At 44.7% G+C, this 27,759-nt stretch overlaps 1 protein-coding gene across 2 annotated transcripts in view; it reads right to left on the bottom strand.

Annotated features, from left to right (window-relative positions):
- LOC142008706 (sodium-dependent neutral amino acid transporter B(0)AT3-like) overlaps nt 1-27,759 on the bottom strand; it is a 50,395-nt gene that overhangs the window by 16,028 nt on the left and 6,608 nt on the right. The window contains exons 2-9 of one of the 2 annotated variants that reach the window (XM_074985980.1): nt 18,627-18,767; nt 17,644-17,781; nt 10,881-11,062; nt 10,434-10,544; nt 3,877-3,989; nt 3,326-3,454; nt 2,670-2,826; nt 1,054-1,258 (exon numbers count right to left, since the gene is read on the bottom strand). In XM_074985980.1, the coding sequence (XP_074842081.1) occupies nt 1,054-1,258; nt 2,670-2,826; nt 3,326-3,454; nt 3,877-3,989; nt 10,434-10,544; nt 10,881-11,062; nt 17,644-17,781; nt 18,627-18,767 (1,176 nt within the window). Of the gene's footprint in view, nt 1-1,053; nt 1,259-2,669; nt 2,827-3,325; nt 3,455-3,876; nt 3,990-10,433; nt 10,545-10,880; nt 11,063-17,643; nt 18,097-18,626; nt 18,768-27,759 lie in introns of those variants that run through there. The other variant, XM_074985981.1, reaches the window with a different exon arrangement.

The raw sequence follows: 27,759 nt of genomic DNA, 5'->3' as shown, positions 1-27,759 counted from the left end.
GGGATGGGTGTTGGTTTGTAGGATGGGTGTAAATGTTGAGGATGGATCTGATGACTGAGCCAGATAAAGCCTAAAGATGGGGCAAGTTTGGGAGCCAAGGGGCGGGGGTGGAGCCTGGGAATGAGGGGGTGACATAGAGGGCTGATGCGAACATTGCTCCTTCCTGCTTCAGAGCCTATCGCCAGGCGTAGTGTTTTTCTTGTCCTTATTTGCTCTCCAGTCCGGGGTGAAAGTAACTTAAAGTTTCTAACTGGTCCAAATAATTGTGTATGCGCTGTTCTTCAAACAGGGGTCACAAAAAGTAGGGTTTGATGTAATTTATTAAGGACTGTCTCGTATTCAGATGCACTGTGGCTATTCAAGTATTGATTTTGAACTGAATTTGAAAAAATGGCTCTTCTCACTATTTCGGTTGCAGACCCCTGGGTTAGGGCTTTCCTGCATTTAGGTAATCTCTTACTCCAGTGAAGGTGTTTTGGAGCAAATGGCTGCCAGCATAATTTAGAACAGCCTTCAGCTGCTTTACTTTATGCTGTGGAACTGCCCCACTCTGAGTCCCTTTGCCTCCTGATACATGAAAAGGGTTTTGAAACATGGTCATACTAAGACAATGATCCCTTTTTAGTGGTGCAAATGTGAAAATATATTCCAATGAGCACTGAAGTGATCTTCTCATCCATATTGTACAGAACTTATAAATGGAATTTCAGTGCAGGTGCTTACAGAACTGCAAATCTACAAATGTCTGGAGAATTGTTCAGTTCTGTATTGCTTCATTTGTTATTTTATCAATAAAAATTCCTGCCTCACTAACTCCATGCTATGACAATCCTGTCTCATCTGGGCCTTGTGCCCCCTGTTAAAGAGAAACCTCAACAAAGTGCTGAACTCAAAATTGTAGTATCTTCATTTACACTCTGAAGTTGCATCAAGGAAATATTTCATTCACTAATTCCCTGTAAAATGTTTACAAACTCATGAATTCTCAACAATTTAATAAAGGGCCTAACATCTGTAAAGCAAATTAAGAAAGTCACTAAAAAACCTGCTCACCCGATAGAACCTCCTTGGGTACAGATTTAGATATAACACGAACCTCCAAGAGGGGAGTCAAAATTCCCTCAATGTTTCCGAACATGGAAGAAAGACCCAAGCTGAACAACATTATGAAAAACAGGATAGCCCAAACCTGTGAGCCAGGCATCAGAACAATTGCTTCGGAGAAAACAATAAAGGCCAGGCCAGGTCCAGATGCACTCTGCAGAATTCACAAGCAGACAACATGAGAATGAATAAGATTAATTTTTCAAACATATAGCATTACATTGCACATGCACATCTTGTTCAGTCGATGTCTCAGCTTCAAGGTCTAGACTGTGGACTGGAGGTTTTTCTAAACTAGATGCTCTAGTTTCAAGCTGTTGGACCTGAAGCAGGAATTAATTCAGGGAAGTCCTATGGCCTGTATTATGAATGTGGTCACAATTAGAGAATCCCTCGTGGCCTTAAAATCTAAACATCTGTTAAATGTGAGAAAATGAGTTTGTAATTAGGCTCTTAAAAATTGCCTGGTTTTCACAAGTGTTAAGTACTGAAGCCAGTGGGAGCTGCTAGCTGGGACTTTTGCAGATAAATTCATTTATTTAGGTATGGATTTAGGGACCTAGCATAAAACAGTCATTTAAAAAAAATCTCTGTCCAAGCATATTGCCTGTGGTATGCAATAACCCAAAGTAAGGTGAATCAGGTGCCTGTGGTAGCTTCCAGATGGAAAAGCTGTGGTGCAGTTTAAAATTATGTTATGGGTATAAGTAGACGGGGGGAATCCTTGGAATGCTATGCGAGAGAGCTTTGAGCCCCACATGTTTGTATCTGTTCTGATACCCGATACGTAGGGAATTTAAAATATTGTAGTAGACTTGCCAGGTATCCCATGTTCTTTTTAACAATAGGTTTTGTCAGTGCAAGGGAACAGTGGTTTTCAGTCTAGGTATGCATGCCTGAGGTCTTCCTTCGGGGCAAACAACTCATCTTTTTACCGCAGGCTACAGAAAAAGTGCTAGTGAAGTCAGTACAAACTAAAATTTCCCACAATTATTTGTTTATACTGCTTTATGTATTAAACAATGAAATATAATTAAAGTAATTAATTTTTCAGTACAGGTTGAACCTCTTTAATCTGGCATCCTTGGGACCTAACTGGTGCTGAACAGGAAAATTTGTCAGACCATGGGATGGGACTATTGTTGAGCAGCATCACCAACACTTCCACTGCTTACTGGGCCCTTAGAAGACATTTAGGAATACATCACAGCTAAACAGCACAGAACACTGAGAGCCAGGACTCATGGCTGTCAGCAGACTTTATGGGGCCATGGACAACTTGGCCACACCCATGGTGAGTGACCATCACACTAACTAAAATCATGCAGGATTACGGATGTTGCCAGACAAGAGAGATTCAGCGTGTAATAGCATGCTGTGACACTTAGTATTTTGATGTCTAATTTATTAAGCAAGAAGTTTTAAAGTGAGGGGAAATTTGGGGTAAGCAGGACAAATCAGACTCCTGAAAGAGGTACAGTAGTCTGGAAAGTTTGAAGGCAAAAAGTATCACAGTTCATAACATTTTGGGGCAAGGGTTATTTTGTAGTGATCAATTATTATACCTCGTCAAGAAATTCTTGAAGGTCACAACTTCTCAATTTGAGACCAGCAAGTGTTTTTGGATGGGTTGCATTCAGGAAGTCCAACCAGGTTGTATAGTTATCTCTCTTGATGCTTTGGTCCGGAAGATCAAATTCATTGATGATACTGATTATATTGCTGCCAGAGAGAGCATTCTTGAGCATTTTGCTTTAATGTACAAGAATTTGTTCAGATATGTATCTTTAGATTATAGCTATAGAAGCTTTTTCAGGGACCATTATCTATTTCGTGCTCACCTAGCTGTAGGCAGTACTATGTATATTTGTTACAACATAAATTTAAAATACTACTAGAAAATTTCATTCAGTTTTATACAGTGTTTATAATAGAAACATAACAATGTTAAATGGTAGTACTTCAAAATAATTATGAGAAAAATATTTGGAGAAATTAATTATTACATTATGGCTTACAGTTTCAAATACAAATTCCACCTGCAGATAATTACTGATAATTTTTTTACACTTTTTAATGTGTATGTGCCATAAAATTAGCTTTCCTATTTATATATAATGTGTTCCTTTTCAGTAAAAGTTGTTCTCTGGATCTATTTTTCTGCAGTAGCATGCTATCTATTTAGGTTGCATTGCAGCATCTGAAAACCCTAGTATCCTACCTGTCCAGGCAGTCCCAGTAACCAGTGATTGCCTTAAATCCCAAAACAGAAAAAATTGGGATGGAGGCATACAGTGATGTCATACTGTTTATAACAGCTATTATCACAGCATCCTTCTCGCAGTCATTTCTAGAAAGAGAACACATACAGAGTGATTTACACAACACGATAGGGTTTATTTTATATATAAGTAACTTAATTAGTCTTTCGTCACTGGTCTACAATTTATATATATTACCTACAGGAAAATCACAAAATATAAATCTTGAAAGGGAATTATATTGTTTCGGTGAGCGATAATGCTCACTATATTCTTGCAAATAATGACATTTACAAAAATGTCTTCTGTTTTTCCCCGTGTTTAATCTGAATATCTTTTCTTCCCATCTTCTACTCTATTTGAAATATACGTTCGTAGTTTAGAGATTGGAAGATCAAAGTTTAAAAAGATATTTTACAAGTATCATAAATAGTGGTTTTGACAGTTTGAAGAATGTAATGAAATGCAACAAATGGTTAATCTAATGTGCAAAAGTCACAGCCATACTTACTTTCGTGAGTTGTAGCTTGACAATGCTATTAGTCCTCCAAAAGCCAAGGAGAGGGAGAAGATTATCTGAGTAGCTGCATCAAGCCATACCCGGGGATTTTTAAGAATGTTCAGCTGAAACAATTGCAAGGGATGTGCATATTAGACTTACTTTCAAACTTTCAGTTGCCTTTTTCTTTGTTTCCATAGTTCTTTCCATAGTTCACAAATTATGGTCTTACTTAAAAAATGGAACTGAATACCAAAATATTTCAGTAAATTGGATAATTTGAAGGCCTATTTAAACCTATGTAGAAATTCTGAAATTAATTTTTAAGATCTCACTTCAAAAAGTTATTGTAATATATATATCTCTTATCATGTGGTATAACACTTTCTTCTCCAAGACAATTTATATGGACTCATTAAACTTCAACCAGCACTTTTATGTTGTGGACAAACAGCATCACTTGCCCGATAACGTGAGCTGTGCAAAACTCAGTGCTATCCACAGCCTCAGAAACAACTCTGATAATATAAGCAAAGAGACTGACAAAGAAGATGCTAGTTCATCATGGATGGGTCAGACTGCAAACTGGAGGCTGATGGACAGCTCTCCAACTCCACGTTCCACAGGCCACTATCCTCTGATCCCACTGAAAACTACCAAAATACACCTGCACCATCTACTCAAGAGACTACATGAAGTATTCATAGCCATGACCCTAGAGCCAGGACCAGGGGTATTCTATCTTCAGCCCAAAATCCATAAACCTAGAAATCCTGAATGGCCCATCATCTCAGACATTGGCACTTTTATAGCAGGATTGTCTAGCTGTAACGCCTCTCTCCTCAGTTCCTGTGCTACCAGCATTCCCAGTTATCTTTGAGACACCTGAGGCCCTGCCCCCACTGAGACCATTGGAGTTAATATCAGGCAACTTCCTGAGGAGAAGCTATGATCTATTGGTGATCTTTTAGGAAACACCATTCTAGGTACTATGGGTGTAGAAGCTCTGTGCACTAACATTCCACATGAGGATAGACTACAAGTCATCAGGAAATGTATCCTCGATGATGTCACAGCACAACTGGTGGCTTAGCTTTGTGCCTTTGGTCTTAGAACCATTTCAGATTAGAAGACAATTTATACCTTCAAGTCAGTGGCATTGCTATGGGTGTACATATGGCTCCACAGTATGCCAACATTTTTATGGCTGACTTACAACAATGCTTCCTCCGCTCTTGACCTCAAGTGCCCCTTCTCTACCTGTACTACATAGCTAACTTCATCATCTGGATTCACAGGAAGGAGGCCCATAAGGAATTCCCCTGCGATTTCAGCAATTTCTGCCTCTTTGTCAGGTGCACGACATAGGTGTGCGTCTTTGTCCACAAACCTTATGCTCCAAAATATGTTAGTCTATAAGGTGCCACAGGACTTCGTGTTGTTTTTGAAGAGACGGACTAACTCAGCTCCCCCTCTGATACTAATGAACATTACGTACATTCCCCAGCTAAAATCTCTCCAAAACAACATCAGGCATCTACAACCTATTCTAAAGGGCAGTCCCTCACTCTACAGACCTTGGGAGGACGGCAAGTTCTCGCTTACAGGCAGCTCCCAACCGTAAACACATACTCACTACCAACAACGCTCCCCACAACAGAAATACTAATTCAAGAGCCAACCCCTTTGCCAACTCTGTCCACACATCTATCCTAAAGACATCATTATAGGACATAACCATATCAGCCGTACCCTCAAATGCTTGTTCACTTGCACACCTACTAATATGATATAGGCCATTATGTGCCAGGAATGCTCCTCTGCCATGTACTTTGAACACACCAGGGAGTCTCTACCCAAAGGAATAAATGGACAGAAATTGGGCAACAAGAATGGTAACATACAGAAACCTGTGGGAGAGCACTTCAGCCTTACCAACTTGAAAGTTGCATTCTCAAGCAAAAAACTTTCAAAAACAGACTGCAACATGAAACTGCTGAGCTGGAATTTATGCACAAATTTGACAGCGTAAGAAATGGGTCTGAATAGATACTAGACATGGCTCTGTCATTACGATAATTAATTTTCTCCTCCAGGTATTCTACCCTTATCGCTGATGGAAATGGGCCACATCTACCATGGCTGAATTATCACTAATAGAACACTACCACTCCCATATTTGTATCCCTGCTGTCTGATCTCTAAAAAGAAAGAATGGGCTTTCCCTTTGCCCACTCCTTGGGTGGTTGTCACACAGACAACAAGCAGGAAACCAGGAGTCCAAAGTGGAGGCAATGCAATGTTTAATGAGGTTAGTATCAAGCAAGCATAGACCTAACTCTACACTGTGGCTCAGTCTGTTCCCCAGTGCCCTTTTTCTAGCTCTGATACTGCAGAGTGTTTGTCCCACATACCCCTGTCCAGCTCTGGTGCTGCAGTGCCTTGCCTGTGTCCTCATACACCACTCCCACCTCCTCCTCCTCCTCAGCCAGCCCAAATATGCCTTCAGTGCATGGTCCCACCCCTTGCAACTAATGGTCATGCCCCTTTGATGGGGGGTCATGTGTCTGGGGTCTTCATCCCACCTTTTTTGAATCCCAAGGGAGGACTAAGGAGTGAGATTGTGCTTTGGCCAAAGTCAGGATTTTCTTTGGCTTTTAGTGTTCCTTCTGCTTGCTCCCCAACCCCACCCCACCCCCATGGGTGGGGTGTGACCCCAGGGCTTGGAGAGGTAAGTACTTCCAGCTCTGACCTCTTTCTGAGGCCCTCTTACCTACCTGAGGCCCTGCCCCTACTGTGGCCGTTGGCCTCTGCCCAGCCCCTCACCCCACCACAAAATGAGGCAACAGGACCCCAGCCTCAGACAGCACAGCCCTAGAGCTCTGGGTGGAGTGAGTTTGCAGCTTCCCCCAGCCCTGGAGCTCCAGGAAGCTGGCAGGTGGTATGTCTGTACCCTGGCCCATGAATTCCAGGTCAGCAGATGGTGTGGCTGCAGCCTCCCTGGCCCTGGAGTTCCAGGAAGCCTCTGGGCTGTGGGGCAGTCCACAGTAGAGCCTGGGCGGCACCAGGTGAAGTAGTTTGGTAAGCCACTGAGATGAAGCAAGACCTGGAGGATGGCTCTCCATTAAGAGTACTGGTAAAGGGCCAAGGAGCTGGGCTAAAGGGGCCAAGAATTGTAAAGGGCAAGATCTTTGCGATTGGAAAAGGAAAGAATCCGCAGAGGAGGAGCAAATGACTATTGATATTTTCCCTACATCAGGAGAGGCCACGCTGATCACAAGTGGTAAAGATTTAGACTTGGAGTGGAAGTAAATGGGGCCTGTTGCGCTTCCCAGACTGCAGCTCCCATGTTGCAAACTCTTGTGTTTCTTGTGGATCACCTGTGTTTGTGTGGTATGGTGGACAGGCTGCGATAGCAGGAGAAACTCCAGTCCTCTTGGAAATTTCAGCTCTGACTTAAAGGGACCCTAATTTCAACAGGCAAAAAGAGGGCCACATGCAGGGCCCCTGTCCACTGGCTAGGCTGGAAACTGGAGATGAGCCATGTCAAGGAGCCCCAAGCCATTCCAGAGTCATTCAGTCCAGAACAAGGACTTGAACTCTAGATTTTGGGACTCTCTGCCCAATTTGGGATGGGTGGTCATCCTACTCTCTGTGGGAAATGCACCTTTAACTTTCCCCACTACTACCCCTCCTGGGACATAGTAGACACCCAGAGCTGCTGCAGGAAGCATGCATGGCTCTCCCATCCCTACTGAAGTAGATACTGCCTTCACAACGAGAAGGGAGTAGAAAGAGCCATGAACTCAGGGCAGCTCTGCTCGCCTTTCCCTTCCTGCAAAATCTGGCTTGGTAAGGGCTGAGGGGTGAAGAGCCAGTGGAGTTGCACCCCGCAGTTTGTTAGGGAGAAGGGGACCCTGCTGCAGTCTCATGGCCAGCCTAGAAAAGGGGGATGGAGTGCCCTGGTATCTGCATAAGGAGCAGAGGTTAAGTTGGGGTGGAGTGCAAAATTGATTGATGGGCAGATGGGTGGATGAGCTCATGCAGTGGAGGTCAATATCACTGTAATATGTTTGGGAGTGCTGGCCACACTAATTGTCTCTCATACATTTTGGGTGTGGGCTGGGAGAGTTGAAGGGTCAAGAGACCTAGACACGTAACATAATTTTAAAAAAAACCCTCATGGTTTTTTCAGCCAGAGTTGTAATTTTTGAACTTTGTGGTTAGTAATACTGCAGCCTTCAGTCCTCTGAATGAAGGTGGGGGTAGAGAGAGATTGTCTGTTCTGGGAAGAAGATTGTGGGAAGAGAAAGGAATGTATTTTGTTCCTCCTGTACTTTTTGCACCCTTTGAAAGGAAAGACTGAATGGTGTGGGTGGAAAGTTAAATTGCATCAAAATCATCAACTATCCCCAAATAAAGGGAAAATGAAGAATCATAGCAGAGAGATGACTAAGGCATTGCAGAGTCCCTACAGCAGAATGCTAATGGATCTATCACAGACTGTAGCCAATGGGGCCGATAGCTGCTGTGAGCTCCAGGGCAAGATGGTGGGGCCAGGCTCTGTGTCCCAGAAGGGGTGGGGCCTAGGGCATTCAGCCCTCAGTGGTACCTGGATCATGGCAGTGTTACCCCTCCACCCCAGATGCACACAGCAGCTCTGTCTCATCACTCCAGTATGGCCCAGAGCTCTGGCCGTTGTCAAAGTAGCTGCAGCGGCTGGAGCTCTAGGCCCCATTGAAACATTGGGCCTGGGAGCAACAGCCCTCTTTCCCTCCCCCACCCCCATTAGCAGGCGTAGATGTAGCCTATGTGCAGAACTCTGAGGACTGATCTATGCTATCACTTAAGTCAATGTATTCTACTTTGTTCAGGGGTGTGAAAAAAAAAAAAGTTCCATCCATTTAAGCAGTGTCCACCCCATGCTTTGTTGGTGGAAGAAGGTCTTTCACCAACATAGCTTCTGCATCTTGTGGAGCTGGAGTAATTAGGCTGGCGGGAGAGTCCTCTTCCACCAGCACAGCACGTTTTCACGAGGTGTAGCATGGTAATGTAGGCTTGCTCTCAGTGAAGCCGATGGGAGTATTACAGGCGGAGTCGTTCCAAGAGTAAATCTATCGTGTATGAATTATATTTTAAATGAACCAAGAAAATATATTTATAAAATCAGCATTCACTGCTTTCAGCTTTGGTTTAACAACATAATTGAAATGTTGGATTCACTTTATCAACTATTTATAAAATATAGCCTCTTTAAAATATTATTTTAAATAATATAATGGGAGGCAGTCTGATATTTCATGGATTTTAATTCCCCTAAATACTAACAAGGTGACACTTCAAAAGTTGTTTCCATTATTTACACATTACAATCTATGATATACGTTATTTTCCTTTTGGAGTACTTACAATTGCACTTCAAAGTTGAGCATCTACACACACCCTACTTCAAAGTTCAACTTCGAAGTAGGGCACTACTCCATTGCTGGGAATGGAGTAAGGACTTCGAAGTTGGGCTCCCTATTTCAAAGTTAACTTCAAAGTAAGGGAAAATGTGTGTAGACTCTCTGATGGCTACTTCAGAGTAGTGCCTAACTTCGTTAGTTCCTCGTGTAGACACACCCATACTGTCTCTTTCACTCTCACCTTCTAACACCTACTTCTGTTGTAGTTGTTGCTTCTGGATACGTCATCCTGCAACACACACACATTCTCTGCAATTTTATTCTTTCAAAGTGCTGTTACTTTAATTCTTCTCATAGGTCTATGCATTTCATAATTTTATTGTTCTTACGCTTAAATTTAACTCTTTGAGTAGTGAATTCTAAAATGCTGAACATTTCCTGGCCAGAGTAATTATCCCTATGATAACTTAAAAAAGAATAAACTAGGGTTTTTTGTTTCTATTGGCAATGTGCACATGTGTAGACATTATCTCAATATTGGTGCAGATAACAAAATTCACTTCATGCGTGGATGGAAGAATTAGAAGGACTGTTGCTTCTACACAGTTTGCTGGGTTCAGAAATGCCTAGCTCAGTCTACCCAATGCATGGGGAACACCTAATGGCAGACTGTGGATTCTATTTGGTGGCAGTTTTTCATAGTAAATCCTCATGCTTTCAGGATCTGCTGAAGAACTTCCCAGTTACGGAGAGTGATTGATTTGTGATGTTAAAAAACCTACATGTTTAACTCCTAAAATCCCAGGAATTTATTTTTTATTCAGTACATACAGTAATTTTTAGAAGGTTACACATTATTCATAAGAGGCTGAACCAGGCCTTTAAGTGCAAAACTCAACTTCACCTTAACTATGGTGTCTCTAAAGATGGCTCCATAATATGCTTCTTCCTAACTATATGCTGTTTCAAAGTGTATTGGACTGCAGTAAAAATGATTTAGTACTCTTATTAGTGTCTAAGATATATTGGGAGAACTACAGGTACTTTGAAAAAAGCTTATGTGAAGTACTGGATAGGAGGTTCTTAGAAAAGTTACATTTGAAAGCTAGGTAGCCAGTATACTAGAAAAAAATGTTTCTGATTACAGCAAACACTGATACTTACATTAGGAGTGAAGAGGTAAGTTAAACCTTTAGTGGCTCCTGGTAGAGTGAGTCCACGAATAAGGAATATAGTTAGGACCAGATAAGGAAATGTGGCTGTTACATAAATAGCCTAATAGGGAAATTAAAAAAAAAAAAAAAATGCAATAAACAAAAAGAAGTCTACAACGGTTGTTTTAGTTACTACAATATCTCGTTCCAGTGCAATTTATTGAAGCAACATATTCTAAACATAACATATTTAAGGAAGCAAAATGACCAATAACAGAATTTGTTAGTCATAAAATCCTACCTGAAGAATATTTGGCAATATCTGTGCTCCTCTAAGAATTAAGAGTTTGAAAGAAAATCTTCGTATTTCCCAGAAGATGAAATTCAGTAATTCAGGGCCAAGAGACAGAGCAGCAAATTAACTTTTCTAGGTCGTCATCTCTCTATATTTACTCACCTTTCCTGTGGATTCAATTCCTCGAATGGTACAAATGTACACAATTGCCCAACAACTAGCCAAGCACAAAACTAACAACCATTGTAAGTTGCCACTCTCAGTGATATCAGAGCTTATGTTTAAAACTTTCCTGTACCAGTAATAGTTTACTGCAGTGCTTTTATGGCATTCTTCAACGTATCCTAAAAAGAAAAGTAGGAGTGTTACTAAGCTGGCAAGTGTGAGATTTAAACAATACCTCATTTCTCATGCACTCGTGGGAAGAATTATGAAGCAACATTTTATAATAGTGAAGACAGGCAGCTATTTTGGAAATGTGAAATATTCCTCAAAACTAAATGATTAAGGACTGAGTGCCTTACCTTGGTAGTGCACAGAAAAAGGCTTTTTATCAATGTTCAGCCTCCTTATGCTAATATTGCTAAGACTAGTATAAAATCAGCCTTGAGCCATTCTTAATTGCACATGGGAACATGCAGCCCCTAGGGACTGACAGAGGGCTGAGGAGACTATGATCAATGCCTGCCAGTAAATCTATGCTAAGGGCTGCGAAAGTGGGGGTGGAGAGGACAAAGTGCTGATCGTCTTGCCCATGGCAGATTCCCCTACACTGAAAAACCCTCCATGTCAGTCAACATGAGAGTGTTGTTATTTCAAAATGAGGATCTTGGATGTGATCCTTGGTTATACAAGTAGTGATAAGTAATAGGGAGGTGATTTTTAACATCTGTATACGATATTGGTGAGACTAATATGGGCATACTGTGTTTTAGTTTTAGTTTTAAAACATTTTAGTTTTAAGATGGATGTTGGAAAACTGGAGAGAGTGCTGGCAAGCCTCACAAATTATTTGAGGACTGGAGAAAATGTGTTAGAATGAGACTTTTAAAGAACTCCAGATGTTTAGTTTATCAAAAATCAAGAGATGACAGTGCACCAGTACCTTCAGGGAGCGCAAATATGGTAATAAATGGCTCGTTAATGTAGATTCACAGCTTCTGTGCTCATAAGACACGACCGTGATCATCATCTCGTTTGACCTATGTAACGGAGGCCCTAGAACTACTTTGAAATAATTGCTGTTTGAATATGAAATTACATCTTTTTAGAGGGGAGGGGGAAGTCCAATCTTGACTTATATTCTGCAACAATGAAAGGTTTTGTTTGTTTGTTTTTTTAACTCAGGCCTGCTGGTGGGAGTGGGAATCAGAGGCCAGGAGCCAAAGCCAAGGGCTCACATCCAAAGTCAGGTAGTGGAACTCAACCCATATACTATCATCCTATGTGGAGCGAGACAAGGCAAGAACAGAGCTGGGTTCAGAGCAGGTGCAACACTCAGCTCCTGCACCTGCTTCTTCTAACAGCCATGGGTGAAGGCTTTAAGCATTCAGTGAACTGCTGCTTTTGCCAGTCCACTGACACTTCCAGGTAATAGCCAGTTATGCAGCTTACTATAGGCCAGTTGTGCTTATTAGTGTGTCTAGAGAAGAGAGACCAGCGGATCTGAATTGGGTAAGATGTCTAGCTGTCGACAGATGTCCCAGGTTCTTAGGCACTGTCTGGATTTGCACTGTGAATTGTCCCCTCCTAGGAGGTGGTGTCAGATCTCAAAAGATGCCAGTAGCTCTTGTCCCGAATACTGTAAGTTTTCCCTGGCCAGGTTATTTTCAAATAATAAAAAGCATGGGGTAGAAATGGTTGTGGGGACCCATATTTTGCTATAATACTGTATCTATGGCAAAGTTTTAGGTATCCACCTTGATTGTAAAAGGTTTAGTAGTCTGTGGGTATTTCAAGATAGATGCTGGACTGAATGCCCTTATTAATTAATCAAAGGCAAACTGGGCCTTTGTGGATCAGGGAAACTGGCTCCCCTTCTGCAGGACTGCCATTATAGGAGCAACAGAATCCTTCATTACATTGCTGGTGGAAATTGCCAATCTCCAGGAATTGGTGTTCCCTACATACACCTTTGGATGTAGCCTTGTCAGGTATTGCCATCTTATGCAAGTCTAGGGTGAGTCCATCAACTGAAATGATGTATCCCCAAAATTCTATGGTGTTCTTTCAAACTTGTGTTTCTTGAGTTTTGTGGAGAGGTGGTTTTGGCAGACAAATAATATTCCTCCAAGACAATATGCAGATGATGCCCAATTTCAGAGAAGTTCAGGATGTCTATCAAGTGAATGGTGACAAATTGGTCCACCATCTCCCTACAGATATCCTTTATGAAGTACTTGGAAGTCACCAGGGTGTTGAATAAGCCAAATGGCATGACTAAATACTCAAACTGGCTGTACCTACTATGGCATCAGTCTTCCCTTTATCTGCTTTCATGACTCTCATGGGATTATAAGACTCAGAGGTCCAGGTTTGTGAAGACCTGGGTTAAGTGGCATCTTTCAAACAACCCAATAATAAGAGGTTGGGATACCAGTTTCAGATTGTAATTTTTGTTCGGCCAGTGGTTGTCTACACAACACTGAAGGGAACCACCTTTCTTCTCCACAAAGATGATTAAGCCCCCTCCCCGACACCCAGCCACACCCCACCCCCACACACACACGGGATGTGAAGAGGACAGTGAATCCATTCTGCAGGTTTTCCTCGAGATAAACTCTAGAAATTCTGCATCTGAGTTCAGAGAAGGAGTGTAAGCATTTGAAGGAAACCTTTGTTCTGGGCTAGTGGTCAATGGAGCAGTCATAGCTATGATAAGGCAGTAGGGGTCAGCTTTCTTTTTGTTGAGCATGTTAAATATCGACTGTATGCCAGCAGAAATCCCTGCAACAACTGGGGAGATTGGTAACTTGCAGAAAGTCAATTTTGTATCCTTTTCACATGACTGAATTAATTTAAGGACTGGACAGGCCCTAATAGGTTTCTGTCCCCAGGTCCACTCTTGGGGAAATAGGATTGTTGATAAGATAGGAAGTCAAAGACTATGATGCCTGATGGTCAGCAGATCTGCAGGTTGTGGGCAACTAGATATGCGATGCCAAAGAAAACTGGTAAACACTGTGCATAAACTAAACAAGACTAGATCCATGAAATTGCCTGAGGCACCTAACTCCACTGTGCCCCTAGACTGGTGTTCGGCATTGCACAGTGCTGGAACTAACAAAGGAATTGGAGAGCTTTTCGAGACTGACTGACTCTCAACAGCCTACCAAAGTCTGAGAACTGGCATGAGCTACTGGGGACAAAGGAACGGTGATAACCCAGTCCAGAATCCCCTAATGATCTGTGGCTTGGCGTTTCCTGATGAGGCACAGGTTAGACTTTAGCAGGGTGGCTTAATGCAAGGTGTCCTCATCTCCTGCAGTATAGGCAGGAGCCCAGTGGCTGGCACTGAGTCTTCTTCACATAGAGAGTCAGGGCTAGACCTGATAAACTTGCATGGATTTGGATGAAAGAGAAGGGGCTGGTGATTTGGAGGAGTGGGAGGTCTCGGACTGGTGGGAACTAATAGGACCATCTTCTTTCTTGATGATATTCATATGGGTGATCTTCAATCCTGATGTATAGGCCAACTGTGATATGCAGGCAGGATGATTCCACCAGTTTATCTTTAGTTTTATCTTTTAAGATGAGCTAGAACTGCTAATTCTGTGTGGCCTCATTCCACTCAGTGACTATTATCAAGCTATGATCTATTAGTGTTAGCTGGCGGAGGTTAGCTACTGTGTCAGCATGTCATATCATGCCTGACATACTCCCTATACTTAGTACAGCTGTCATAGTATTTAACCATTAACAATGTCATGTAAGAAATTAAATGAAACCTAGGATTGCACTGGTCATACCATTGTGTGATGCATATGTAGGAATTTATGGATCAGTGTATAAATATTTGAGCATATCTACTGAGAAGGTTACAAGGATATGTAAAGTTACCTACCCTTCCCACCCCCGGCATCCAAAAGGGGAGTAAAAAAAACAATCAGCGTGCACTCCAGGGATTTCCTAGAGCAGGGGGTTGGGCAAGATACATTCTCAAGCATGCTTATGTCAGCACCTCCTGACCAGAGCCTATCTCTTGTACCCCACTCCCTCCTGCATCCCAACCTGCTCCCAGACCGTGCACCCCAGTACCTTGCCTCAGGTCACAATCCCTTCTTCAACCAAACTTTCTGTTGGACCCCACCCCCTGCACTTCTGTCCCCTAGCCTGAGTTCCCTTCTGTACACATCTCCATTCCAGACCTTGCACGTCCTCTATTAACACCATAGAAGAGCACAGCCCTTACCTACTTACCAAAATCTTGAAGTGCCCCCCTGCATCAAAATTATTTCTTACCCTTGTACTTGAGTATAATTAGGGGCAAGTGAGACATTTTTGTGCCATTTAGTAAGGAAACCTGTGGAAGAGCACAGGCTGGTCATCAACACCTGGATTCCAACTTAGACTGAAAATCGGCAGCTGTCAAAATTGAGCCCTTTGGAGAAAAACCTACTTTTATTGTTACTTCTGTTTAACAGTGAAGACCGGGGATAGTATTTTATGGATTTTGTATCTGTGTAACCATTTGTTTCCATTTATTATCCCTACTCAACATCTTTAAAACTCAGCATTTAATGGTGAACTTACGATTGTTTCACTGTAAATGTATTTCAGTGCTGTCATATTATGAGCAGCCTAGTTCTGATTTGGTCCAGTCTAGGTGATTGGAGAGCGCCTAATTTTAACCTGCAAGGCGAACTGAGGGCTGGCATAAACCTAGAAGGGAGGTGGGGGCTGAAAAGTTCCTTCCAGAGCTTGGTGTGAGGTGGTCACATGCCCCTCTCCTTTACATTGTTTCCCCTACTATCAGTAGGCATGAGTCATCTCTGGGAGCAGTCCTTTGCTAAAGGTGCCGTGAGGATAAATATGTAACACTGAGAAATTCGAGCCCAGGTCCACAAAGAGACCTCAGTGTTGCAGCACCTAAAACGTCACGGAAACACCACTGCGATTCCCAGAGTCAGAGTTAGGCAGCCAGTGTTCTCTATACAATGATAAAGGACAGAGACATACCTTCCCCCCCACACTCTACTTACATGGGCTTTTCCTATCTGTATAGGTAATCTTCCCCTCACCCCACCCCTGAGGTGGAATAGATCAATGACAGAAGAATTCTTCTGTCAATCTAGCACTGTCTACACTACGGTTAGGTCAGTAGAGCTATACCTCTTGCGGTTTGCATATTTTACATCCCTGAGAGACCTACCTATGCCAGTGTAAATGCCCAGCGCAGACGAGCCCTAAGTCTGGGCTGCTGGCAAGCTCTAGCTCTATTTGATTCCTCTCAGAGTCAGGTGGACTGGATGTCTAAGTAGTTTTTTGTGGGAGTGAGTGAGATGTCTGTCTCATTGTACACAAAAGAGCTGGAGAAGCTGCCTGCCTTGCCACTTTGAGTCTAGTGGTGAGAACACTCTCCAGGGATGTGGGAGACTGCATCGTTTTGGTAACTGTTTCTGACCTTCTGCAACTACTACTTACAATCTGTCAGTAGGTAAAATCTGTTTTACCTACAACAGAGTGTTTTGGCTGAAGGGCTTGCGCATTCTCAGCTCAGCCTACAAAGGGCAGTGTGTGTCCTCTCTGCATTGTAGGAGGGGCAGACTTGGTAATAGATATACACTGGTCAGGCTTCTGACTAGGGAAAGTTGGCATGGTCTCGGGGTGCTTTCCTAGGGACTTTGGAGATTTCAATGCGTCTTCCTCTGAGTAACTTGGCTGTGAGCGGTTCCCACCGACAGCAGGGTGGCCTCGTGGCTAGGCCCCCTTGCTGGGGCCTCGGGGCCTGGGGTGTGGGTCTTCAGCCCCCAGGCTGAAGCATAAGTTTGGGGCATGGCCCCAAGAATCTAGATTCCCCTCTGGCGGGAGAGGGGTTCCTGGGGAGGCCTCCCCCCTTTGTGCCTGGGGGAGGGTTCTGAGGCTCCAGCGGCTGGCCTGGTGGCAGCTCTGGCTCGGGCCCTGCTGCCTCAGAGCCAGCTCCTGCCTCTTGGCTGGTCAGCCCTGAACTGGGCTGGCTTCCCTCCCTTTATGCTCCTCCAGGCCTGGCACTGGTTGCAGGCGAACCAGGGTGGCACTGTTTGGGCAAACAGACCCTGTTTAACCCCTCTCCTGCCTGGCCTCCCTCTCACACCCTTACAGTGGTGCTAAGAGCTCACATGGTGTGCTAAGTGATAATATCACCTGGAGGGGTTTGCTGCTTGTGAGTAATGAAAGACAACCCAGGCTGGAGAGCTAAGGGGGCCGAGTGGCACCCTGCTTTCATGTTGTACCCTGTGGATCCTGTCACATGCAGTCTTGTGTAAGGGGAAGTATATAGTTGCACCTTGTCAGGAAGGAATTTGGTTTTAGATACCAATTCCTTCTCTGCATTTTCCCTTAATTCTGAGGATGAGTAACTCACTACAGGCTCTTACAGAGTACACCTTACTCCTCTGTCTCTGCCAACTCTGAGCACTGCATGACACCTCTTCTCTCCATTTGCTCAATGGGAAAAAAGAAGTAGCCAGTGTACAGATTTGCCTTTGCTGTGATGTGGGGAATATCATTTGTCTGCAAAGATGTCGGGAACAAAGGCACTATCATTGAGTGAGCATACACAGCAAGGTCCAACCCTTAATTTATCAAGAGAAAAATTTCAGAATGAACCTTTTAAAAAAACCTATACATTAGAACTTAACACCACTTTACAGGAGTAATTAAGAGGTTATAAGCCCTATAATCCCCTTAACACCAATAGTGAAAAGAAACTTGAAATATCAATTACCTGTTCTGTTCTCATTCAATGGGCAAGTGCTCCAAGGAAGGGGCTCTTGGAAGGAGTTAATAAAATACCACATCACCCAAGCTAAAATCGTATTGTAATATAGGTTCACGATGAATGATACCATCAATGAACAGATACCTATTGAATACACAAAGTCACAGGTTAAACATATTTAAATCGGCTGTTACAACACTCGTTTATTGTACCCAACAACCTGTGCCGTTCCTGTTGCAGCATTGGCTCTAATCTCTGTTTTTTGTTTGTGTCAGTGTTTCTGGCTTTTCCCTTTGGTGGTTTTTAAGAACATCTGGGTAAGCTATGATGGTCTTCTCCTCTGAGCAGTATCAAGATGATGATCACTCAACATCACAGCCAGGAAACCTTCCCTGGGAGTGAAGATGACATTTCAAATTCTGGGAGCCGTACAAAGGTGGTTACTCTGTCCTTGCTATTCTGTGGTAGTGAAGGGAGAGAAAAGATTGTGGTGAGGAGATGGATTATCACAGATTCAGGTGACCAGAAGCAGCGTCAAGGTGAAGCCCTTATGCGTGACAGCATTTCCCATTAGTAGCCAGAAGAACAGCATATGTTTTTGCTGCCTCTGTGGAGAGGATTATGGGGAGTTTATGGGTGGCTGGGGGCCGGTGCAGCATGGCAGTTCCATGGAATCGCCTTGGCTGTATCTACACTAGCAACCTCACCCCATCTGCCTCAGGCCCCGCCCATTCCACCAAGGGATGCTGGCGCTGGACACCCCAGTAAATCTTTCATTTTATTGTGAATGGGTAAGAATGGCTTAAGAATGTGACCTACGGAGATTAAACATTAGTTTTCTTGAGCCAGGATTGGTCTGGGATGGAGCTTGGGGCACCTGTTTCTGTCATTTAACCAAAACCCTAGACAATATTGGTTCTGGCTCTCATTATCCCATTGTCAGTTGTAGTTATCATCAGTTAGTTTTCATAAGATGTGGAAAAACATACCAACTCCTCCGAGGTAAGGTGAGATGGAAGTCCAGACACCAATGCTACCTTTTCTCAAGCTCTGTCCGATGGCTAGTTCAAGATGAAACAATGGTATTCCTTCAAAGACAAGTGCTACGAAGTATGGGATCAAGAATGCCCCTGGAAATATAGTTAAACATAGCTAAGCCATAGAACTTCTGTACATCGCATTAATTATTCTTGTTTTCTCCCTGTTATATTTTTACAGTAAATTCTTAAGGCCCCCAGTCACAGAGTGACCCAACTGCTTTAACCCTTGTGTGAGCCTGGGGTCAGATTATTCAGTCAGCATTTAGTTGTGGGAGTAGGGACTCAGATTCTTAGTGCCCCCAACCCAGTAGCAATGGAGATTCTTGTCAGTAATCATAAGGCTCTAAAGTCTCAAACGTTCCCTCCATTTCTCCTTCTTTCAACTTGCAGTCTCTCCTTGCTCTCCAGCAAACATTACTTATTCTTCATTTCCTCCTTCACCAGCGAACACCTTCCTCTTGCCACCTCGCCAGTGTCTTTTCTCCACATTCTGTAGTTTCCCTCCTTAAAGGCCCAACAAGCCTAACCTTAACTCAGTTTTTCACCCCACTTGAGTCTCTGTCCTTCCCTCCAGATCACCTGAAGTCCCACATACTTGGATCTTCTTCATAGTAAGGGGAAGGAGAGAAAAAGGTAAGTGATAAAGAGACTTATGAACCTATGTCCAGTATTTACATGTCCCATATATTCATGATAGCCTCTTCAGCTACTGTTGAAGCCTGTAGGTGCATAAACTTACCTTGTACCTAAATTTCTCCTGTTTAAGCTCCCTACATGCCACATGCATTGCTGTTTTGCTCTAGGCACCCGGCTGTGTAAACCTCAGTGACTCACCAACAGCCCATTTCACCTGCAAGGCCTGCTATGGTACGCATGTTCAGAGCATGCCTGCCTGAATCAGGTCCATTCCAAATCCAGCTGTAAGAAGCTCAGCACTGCAATGTCAGGAAGGAGTTATTACTGTGAAAGAGTGCCAGATTTGGACTTGGGTCATTCTCCTGCCTCCCAGTCCTTCACTATCTCTGATGTGGAACAAGCTCAGCCCTCTGCACTATGACTGCTTCATGGGGCTGGAAACAGTAAAGAGGAGGGGAAGGTTACATGGCAGCTGAAATTAAGGACAGGGAAAACAATTCTATAATTCTGCCAAACTCCAACCACTTGGCTGAAAATTTTCCATGCCGAGTGTCTGCCTCCAGAAAGATGTTGATAAACTGGAGAGAATTTGAAGACAAGCTATGAAAATGATTAAAGGACTAGAAAACCTTACAGGGATAGGTTTGGTGAGCTCAAATTATTTAGCTTCATAAAGAGAAGGTTAATGGGTGACTTGATTGCAACCTCAAAGTGCCTACATGGAGGTAGGTAAAGGCATGCCAAAATCCAGTGGCTGGAAGTTGAAACTAGACAAATTCAGCCTGGAATTAAGGTGTGAAAGTAATTACTCATTGGAAGAAGATGTGAAGAGTTCTGGTGGATCCTCCATTACTGGCAACTTTGGAAACAAGTAGTTCTTCTTCGAGTGGGGTCCCTGTGGGTGCTCCACAATAGGTGTCGGGCTCGCCCAGCGCCGCAGATCGGAATTCTTCCAGCAGTTTCTCCTGGATCACGCATGCGCCGGCGCGTGCCGCTCCCCGCGCGTCCCCGGCCACGTGCACGATCCGGTCCCCGCCAGTTACTTCTCAACCGCCATCGGCTGCAGACGGAATCCGCTCAGGCTAAGGCCAGTGTCAGATAAGATAGCTGTTTTTCGTGTAATTTGTTGTTTTTGTCAAAAAAAAAAAAAAAAAGGAAAAGAAAACAAGGACAAAGAGAATATCAGCAAAAAAAAAAAGAGAGAGAGGAGCGAAGGAGAGAGGAGCGGACGAGAAGGCCACTTAGGCCACCAGCTGTCCCGCAGGCCGGTGATCGCTATTTGGGGCGAAAAGGCACTGATTACGCGCTAAGTACCCTATTAACAGTAAAGGACTCACCGCAATGGCCTCCTCAGGTTTTAAAAAGTGTGAGTCATGCTGCGAAGCTATGCCGGCCTCCGATGGGCATGGTGAATGCATCCGCTGCTTTGGGGAATCACATGTTACCCAGAAGTGTTCTCACTGTGCTAAGCTCACAGCCAGGGCCAGGAAAGACAGAGAGATGAGGCTTAAAATGCTCTTGTTTGATAAGGCTCTCCAGCCCATCTCCGGACAGGGCTACGTTGCCTTTAGCACCAAGCCCTCCCCCCGTGATACACACGCCGCACCGAAGGCCTGTGACTCCACCGGCTTATCCAGAACCTCCCTCTCCGTTCCTCCAACCAATGTCACCACGGCTTGGGCTGTCTTCACCATTTCTGGGCATTGATCCGCTGGAGTACTATCACAAGCCAGTTTCGCCTCTATCTGTGTCGTCACGGAGGTCTCTCTCTCCCAGACATCGGGGGTACACTCTCCGTGCGTGGTCCAGGTCTCCATCCCCGGGCCCTTGCCCATGCTGCTATGGTCGTCCTCATCATGCTGAACACAGACACCGCAGGCCTACATCCAGGGGCAGGTCCCCCCCTGCTGCTCAATACCCCCGTGTATACTCTTGATCTGGGACGGAAACACAGTTGTCTCAAGGGGAGTTAGTTTTAGAACCCCGGGACTTTCCTTCACAATCCTCCAGGGAGCAAGTGTATCATTGACCACAGGAGCCTGAGAGTTTGAGGGAGGTTTACCCCAGTGGTTCCTCCTCAGATGGGGCCATGGTCCCCGGGGATGTCTCCCCCGCAGATGACCTTAAACAATTTCAAGAACTATTCAAAAGAGTGGCTTTCACGCAAGATATTCAAATGGCAGAGGTGCAGGAGAAACATCACAAACTCCTGAAAAATTTGAGACCCCCGGCTTCATCCAAAATTGCTATTCCGCTGGACGAAGCCCTTATGGAGTCAGCCACTACCATATGGCAGACTCCGGCCTCTATCCCGCCTACGAACAAGAGAGCGGATAAGAAGTATTTCGTCCTGGCAAAGAGCATGGAGTTCCTTTTTAGTCACCCACAACCAAATTCTTTGGTAGTCGAATCATCCCAGCAGAGGTCGAAGGCCTCTCAGTACAAATTGGGGGGATCAGACAAAGATGCTAAGAAGCTAGAGCTGTTTGGTAGGAAGGTATATTCCTCCTCTGCCCTGCTATTGAGAATGGCAAATTACGCGGCACACCTAGCAAACCACAACTTTGATAATTACTCCAGGCTTACTCCCCTCATGGATTCACTCCCAGAAGACAAGAAACCAGTGTTAAAGGCGATTGTTCAAGAGGGCTACGCAGAATTGCGGACGGAAGTGCAGATTGCCCTGGACGTGGCGGACACGGCGGCACGTTCAGCAGCTACAACAGTGGTCATGCGTAGAGAATCCTGGCTCCAGATGTCTGGTAGCCCCAGAGACCTGCAGGCGAAGATTGTGGATCTTCCCTTTGATACACAAAAGCTGTTTGCAGAGCCACACTTAGAACCTTGGGCATTTATACTCCCCCATACGCCTATCAACCACAGTGTGAGGGTAAAATTTTTTTTTTTCCCTGTATGGGGGAGTATAAATGCCCAAGGTCCTAAGTGTGGCTCTCGACTCCTCACTGGATTGGAAGACAACAAGTTTGATGGGTATGTCGGGGGCTGCACTATCAATACCATCGCTCAATGCCACTCTCATCTCATGTTCCATCATCGCCTCAGACCGTTCCACTCCCAATGGCAAAAGATCACCACAGACAAATGGGTGCTGGAAATGATAGCCACGGGTTACACGATCCCCTTCCAGTCACTCCCACTGACGAAACCTCCTGCCAGGCCTCACCTCAGAGACGCTGCCCACAAGGCGAGGCTCAAGCAGGAGGTGGATCACCTTATGTTCATAGGGGCAGTGGAAAGAGTGCCGGGAAAGGTTTTTATTCACGCTACTTCCTAACAGAGAAGAAAACAGGAGGCTGGAGGCCCATCTTAGATCTTCGGGGCCTCAACCGTTACTTGCGCAAGCAACTTTTTTGGATGATCACAGTTGCCTCTATACTCACGGCACTGGACGATGGAGACTGGTTTGCAGCCCTCGACTTACAAGATGCTTACTTTCATATAACAATCCACCTGGCACACAGACGCTTCCTCTGCTTCACAGTCGGCAAGGAGCACTTCCAGTACAGGGTTCTTCCGTTCGGCCTTTCTTCAGCTCCCAGAGTCTTTACCAAAACCCTGGCAGTGGTGTCAGCCTACCTGCACAGACAGGGGGTGTTTATTTTCCCATATCTGGATGACTGCCTGCTGAAGGTGGCCTCGAAGGCAGAGGTCTTACGCATGATATGCGTCACAGCGGACACGTTTTCTTCGCTGGGCCTAGTTATCAATCTCGCAAAGTCAAAGACCGAACCCACACAAGATATAGAGTTCATAGGGGCGCACACAAACTCTATCACAGCAGGAGTATACCTGCCCAACGCCCGCTTCCGCACCATCAGTGCGCTGGTGCAGGTCATCACATACAGCCCCAGGGTGCCGGTCTTAACGTGCCTACAGCTGTTGGGCCACATGGCGGCAGCGACATTTGTGGTACAGAATGCCGGGTTACACATGCGAAGCCTGCAGCATTGGCTGGCGAGCGTTTACAAACCGGCATCCCATACTGTCCACAGGGTGGTGTCGTCCACGACAGAGGTGCACAGATCCCTGGCATGGTGGGAAAATCCCAAGAATCTGCTAGTGGGGGTGCCCTTTCACCAACCACAAATTTCTATTTTTCTTACTACCGACGCCTCCCGCATAGGATGGGGAGCTCACATCGGCGACAAGGTGATGCAAGGGCTATGGTCCCCTGCGGAACAGACACTGCACATAAACATACTGGAGCTCAGAGCAGTGTTCAATGCCTGCAAACATTTTCGAGATTACCTGCACGGCAAAGTAGTCGGGATCAATACCAACAATACCTCCACTATGTTTTACATCAATCGACAAGGAGGGGCACGATCCCATGCTCTATGTGCGGAAGCAGTCCGATTGTGGAACTGGTGCATCGCCAACAACATAACATTGAAAGCCTCATACTTGCCGGGCTCTCTGAACGCGAAAGCAGATCAGCTGAGCAGGCACTTCACACTCACGCACGAATGGCAGATCTGCTCTGATCTGCTACGGCGCATTTTTCGTACATGGGGGTTTCCCCAGATCGATCTGTTTGCCACCCAGTACAACAAGAAGTGTCCCCAATACTGCTCCAGGGCAGGAGTGGGACGGGGGTCCCTGGGGGACGCATTCATGATTTCATGGAGGGGCCCTCTACTCTATGCATTTCCCCCCCACAGTGCTTATCCACAAGGTTCTGCAGAAAGCCAGAAGGGACAAAGCTTGCATGATACTCATAGTCCCAACTTGGGATCGGAAGCAGTGGTTTCCCTTGCTTCTGCGCGTGTCGGACCACCCACCGCTTCCTCTACCGGTGGCGCCGGACTTACTCAGGCAGGCTCAGGGGTCCATAGTGCACCCACACCCTCAGGGTCTGCGTCTGCAAGCATGGTTAATCCATGGCTCAGCTCCTTAGAGAGCATGTGTACGGAGGGAGTACAAGAAGTCCTGGAATGTAGCCGAAGGACCTCCACCAGGAGGACTTACAAGCAGAAATGGACTCGATTTACAGCCTGGTGTTCTGCCAAGCAGTTAGCTCCCCTTGACGTGCCTATACCTGTAATACTAGAATACTTATTGGACCTCAAAAGAGGCGGGCTTTCTCTGTCCTCACTAAAGGTCCACCTCGCTGCTATATCACCCTTTCGGCATACAGAGGAAGAGCCCACTGTATTCGCCCATCCTATCGTCACAAGGGTCTTGAAGGGGCTGGTAAACCTGTACCCCCCTTGGAAACCGCTTCCACCATCGTGGAGTCTGGACTTGGTGCTCAGCACGCTATCGGGTCCACCTTTCGAACCATTAGCCACAGTTCCCCTCCGTCTCCTTACGATGAAAACAACCTTCCTCCTTGCAATTACGTCAGCCCGCAGGGTGAGCGAGCTCGCAGCAGTGATGGCAACGCCGCCCTGCACAGTATTCTCAAAGGAGGCGGTAAACTTAAGGTTGCACCCAGCCTTTGTTCCAAAAGTTTCTTCGGAGTTCCATCTTAACAAACCAATAGTTTTACCCTCGTTTTACTCGAAGCCTCACAGCTCCAGCAAGGGGGCTCGCCTGCATCTCCTGGATCTGAGGAGGGCGTTGGCCTTCTACATAGACAGAACTAAGTCCTTCCAGAAAACGGACAGGCTTCTAGTCTCTCTTGCTGCCAGGTCAAAAGGAGAAGGTGTCTCTCCACAGAGAATCTCAAAGCACATTGTGTCCTGTATAAACATGTGCTTCAAACTTCGAAAGACTCCTTTGCTGGCCCCGCCCAGGGCTCCCTCCACCAGGGCGGTGGCGGCGTCAACAGCCTTCTTCAAGGGCATCGCGTTAAAAGACATCTGTACAGTGGCGACCTGGTCATCCTATGACACCTTTGCCAAGCATTATGTCCTACATCGGGTATTCGAAGAGGATACCTGTCTGTCGACAGCAGTCCTCTCGGGAGCAAGCTGCACATGAACCGATTACCCACCTCCTTACTTGGGTTACTGCTGAGTAGTCACCTGTTGTGGAGCACCCACAGGGACCATTTGAAGAAGAAAGAGAAGTTACTCACCTGTAGTAACGATGGTTCTTCGAGATGTGTCCCTGTGGGTGCTCCACCAGCCGCCCATCCTCCCTGCTTCGGATCTCTGTCTGGTGTTTTTCAGGAGCATTCGAGGCGGTTGGACAAGGAACTGGCGGGGACCGGATCGCACACGTGGCCGGGGGTGCGCGGGGAGCGGCACACGCCGGCGCATGCGCGATCCAGGAGAAACTGCTGGAAGAATTCCGATCTGCAGCGCCGGGCGAGCCCAACACCTATTGTGGAGCACCCACGGGGACACATCTCGAAGAACCATCGTTACTACAGGTGAGTAACTTCTCTTTGTGTTTTAAAAAAGATGTTCTGGTTCAAACAGAAATTAATTCAGGTCAATTTTTGAACAGAGTGAGTGAAGACTAGAGCAAACAGACAACAAAGTGATATATTCTCCGTCTCTTGGAGTGTTCACCTCAAGACCAGGTGTCAAGTTGCAAGTTACTGGGCTTAGTATGGAGGTAGGTTGGTGAAATTTATTGGCCTGTCATATACAGACTTGGTGATCTAATGGCTTCTGTTGGCATTTGATTCTATGAATATAAATTTACATGCACTACATCCAAGTATGTGAATGGAGAGATTTAATTTCTTCCACCTTTATGCACAAATGCTTAATCTTGTTGCTTCCTGAGGGAAGAAGTGCACTGGAATTTTTCCCTCTCTCCTCCAGTACAGTGAAATAGAGGTCTCTTGAGTCTCAGATTTGTCCAGAAGCAGGAGAAAGTTAGACATCTATTTTATGTCCAAGAACTCTCACTTTCAAGATCTATTCCATGGGCTGAAGCCACTAGTGAACTTCAGATATATAGGTCTTATTTTCCTCCTGAGAATATTAGGAATCACCTAATATTATATCAGACACCCCTGTATTTCATGGCAGCTGGTTCAAAATTAGGCCACAGGGATTTCTAAACCACTTGTTTGGGTGAAGTTTAGCTCTGGTTCATGGATGGAATTAATGCCAAGGTGAAAAATGTGACTTTATTTCCCCAGAATAAAACTTGCTCTTTTGCATGAAATGCAACCTATTTTGTGTTTTATCCACCCTGTAGGGTCAAATATCTGGGATTAGGTGCTGTAGTAAATAGCTGATATGACCTCTTACTGAGGATATTTGCTTGAGGCAGGCATATCTAGAATAGTCTATAATCAAGAATAAAACACATCACTAAAATTGCTATCAGACTGGCTACTTATTTTCAAGTTCTGCTTATTTTCCAAATCACTATACATATTTGTTGTTTAAAAAAACCTTTGAATGTCAGTTGTGACTGCTAAAGTACATAACAAGCTCTTTAAAGTTGTTTACAGTCCCAGTTGCCTGGAAGCCTGTTTTTTTACTTTCTATTGACTCTGGCAAACAGCTTCCATATCCATTAGTCAAAGAGAGTAAATAACTTACTTAACTCAGGCAATAAATCCAAATAATCAGTAACGCAGAGGGCGATAAAAGTTTCAGAACTGATTATTGTGGTTTTCTCTGTGAATGCAAATGTATTGAGCTGAGAGCATTAGACCCAAGTTACTTAGTAACACAAATTGTGCCGAATATGGTTCAGAAGTCTGATGGAAAGCAATTGACATTAATCGAAAAGACATTCCTGCTTTTTATCTCTTGTTTTGTAAGGCACTTAGAGATAAGGGGAAATACAGCTTCTGATTTCCAGAGCTGAACCACTAGAGGGATTGCAGTTTATGCCTTGCAGAGCACTGTACCTCAGGGCCTGTCCATACCAGTTTCAAATTCGGGTACCCTTAGTGGTGCCTTGAAGCACCACTGGGTGTTTGCAGGGGTGTATTTACCTTGACAAAGATAATCCACTGCAGACTGGTTCTGAGGCACATTGCTTTAGAGGGCTTACCAGGCTTTGTTCAGGTTTGTGTTTTGCAAGATGGCTTTTTTCAGAAGTATCTTAAGGAGATTTATGTTCCTAAATCATTGCAAGTCAGTGGGACTTGTGCTGTGAAATTGTTAGTGTGCTTTTCAAAATTCCACTGAAAGTTGCAGTCTAGCCTGAAATTAAAAAGACTTAAATAACATGACTGGTTTGATTTATTTATTTTGATGAACCTTATGACCATCTTTTTTTCTTTCACTTATAATCATCAATTTTTATTCAAATGTTTTCTAATTTCTACTTTCCATAATAAATAATCTTGGGAGTTTCTGAATTCACAAGCAATACATCGTTTGTGTAATTCCTTGTTACAGATAGTCAGAAGTAGGGAGATCTTATAATCTAGAGGATAAAGGTCGTGGAGAACAGGAAGGAGGAGATTCTGGTGCTGCAGTGCCTGTGAAATACCCTCCCACACCTCTGATGGAGCCACAAGGTGAGGTCAGGTACAGCACAAGGCCACAGTGTGTCACCTGGT

This window comes from Carettochelys insculpta, chromosome 2, assembly GCF_033958435.1.
Source record: "Carettochelys insculpta isolate YL-2023 chromosome 2, ASM3395843v1, whole genome shotgun sequence".
In the NCBI taxonomy this organism is placed as follows: domain Eukaryota; kingdom Metazoa; phylum Chordata; order Testudines; family Carettochelyidae; genus Carettochelys; species Carettochelys insculpta.
Note: the sequence above shows the minus strand (reverse complement) of the source record. Positions and strands in the feature narration are given on the sequence as shown.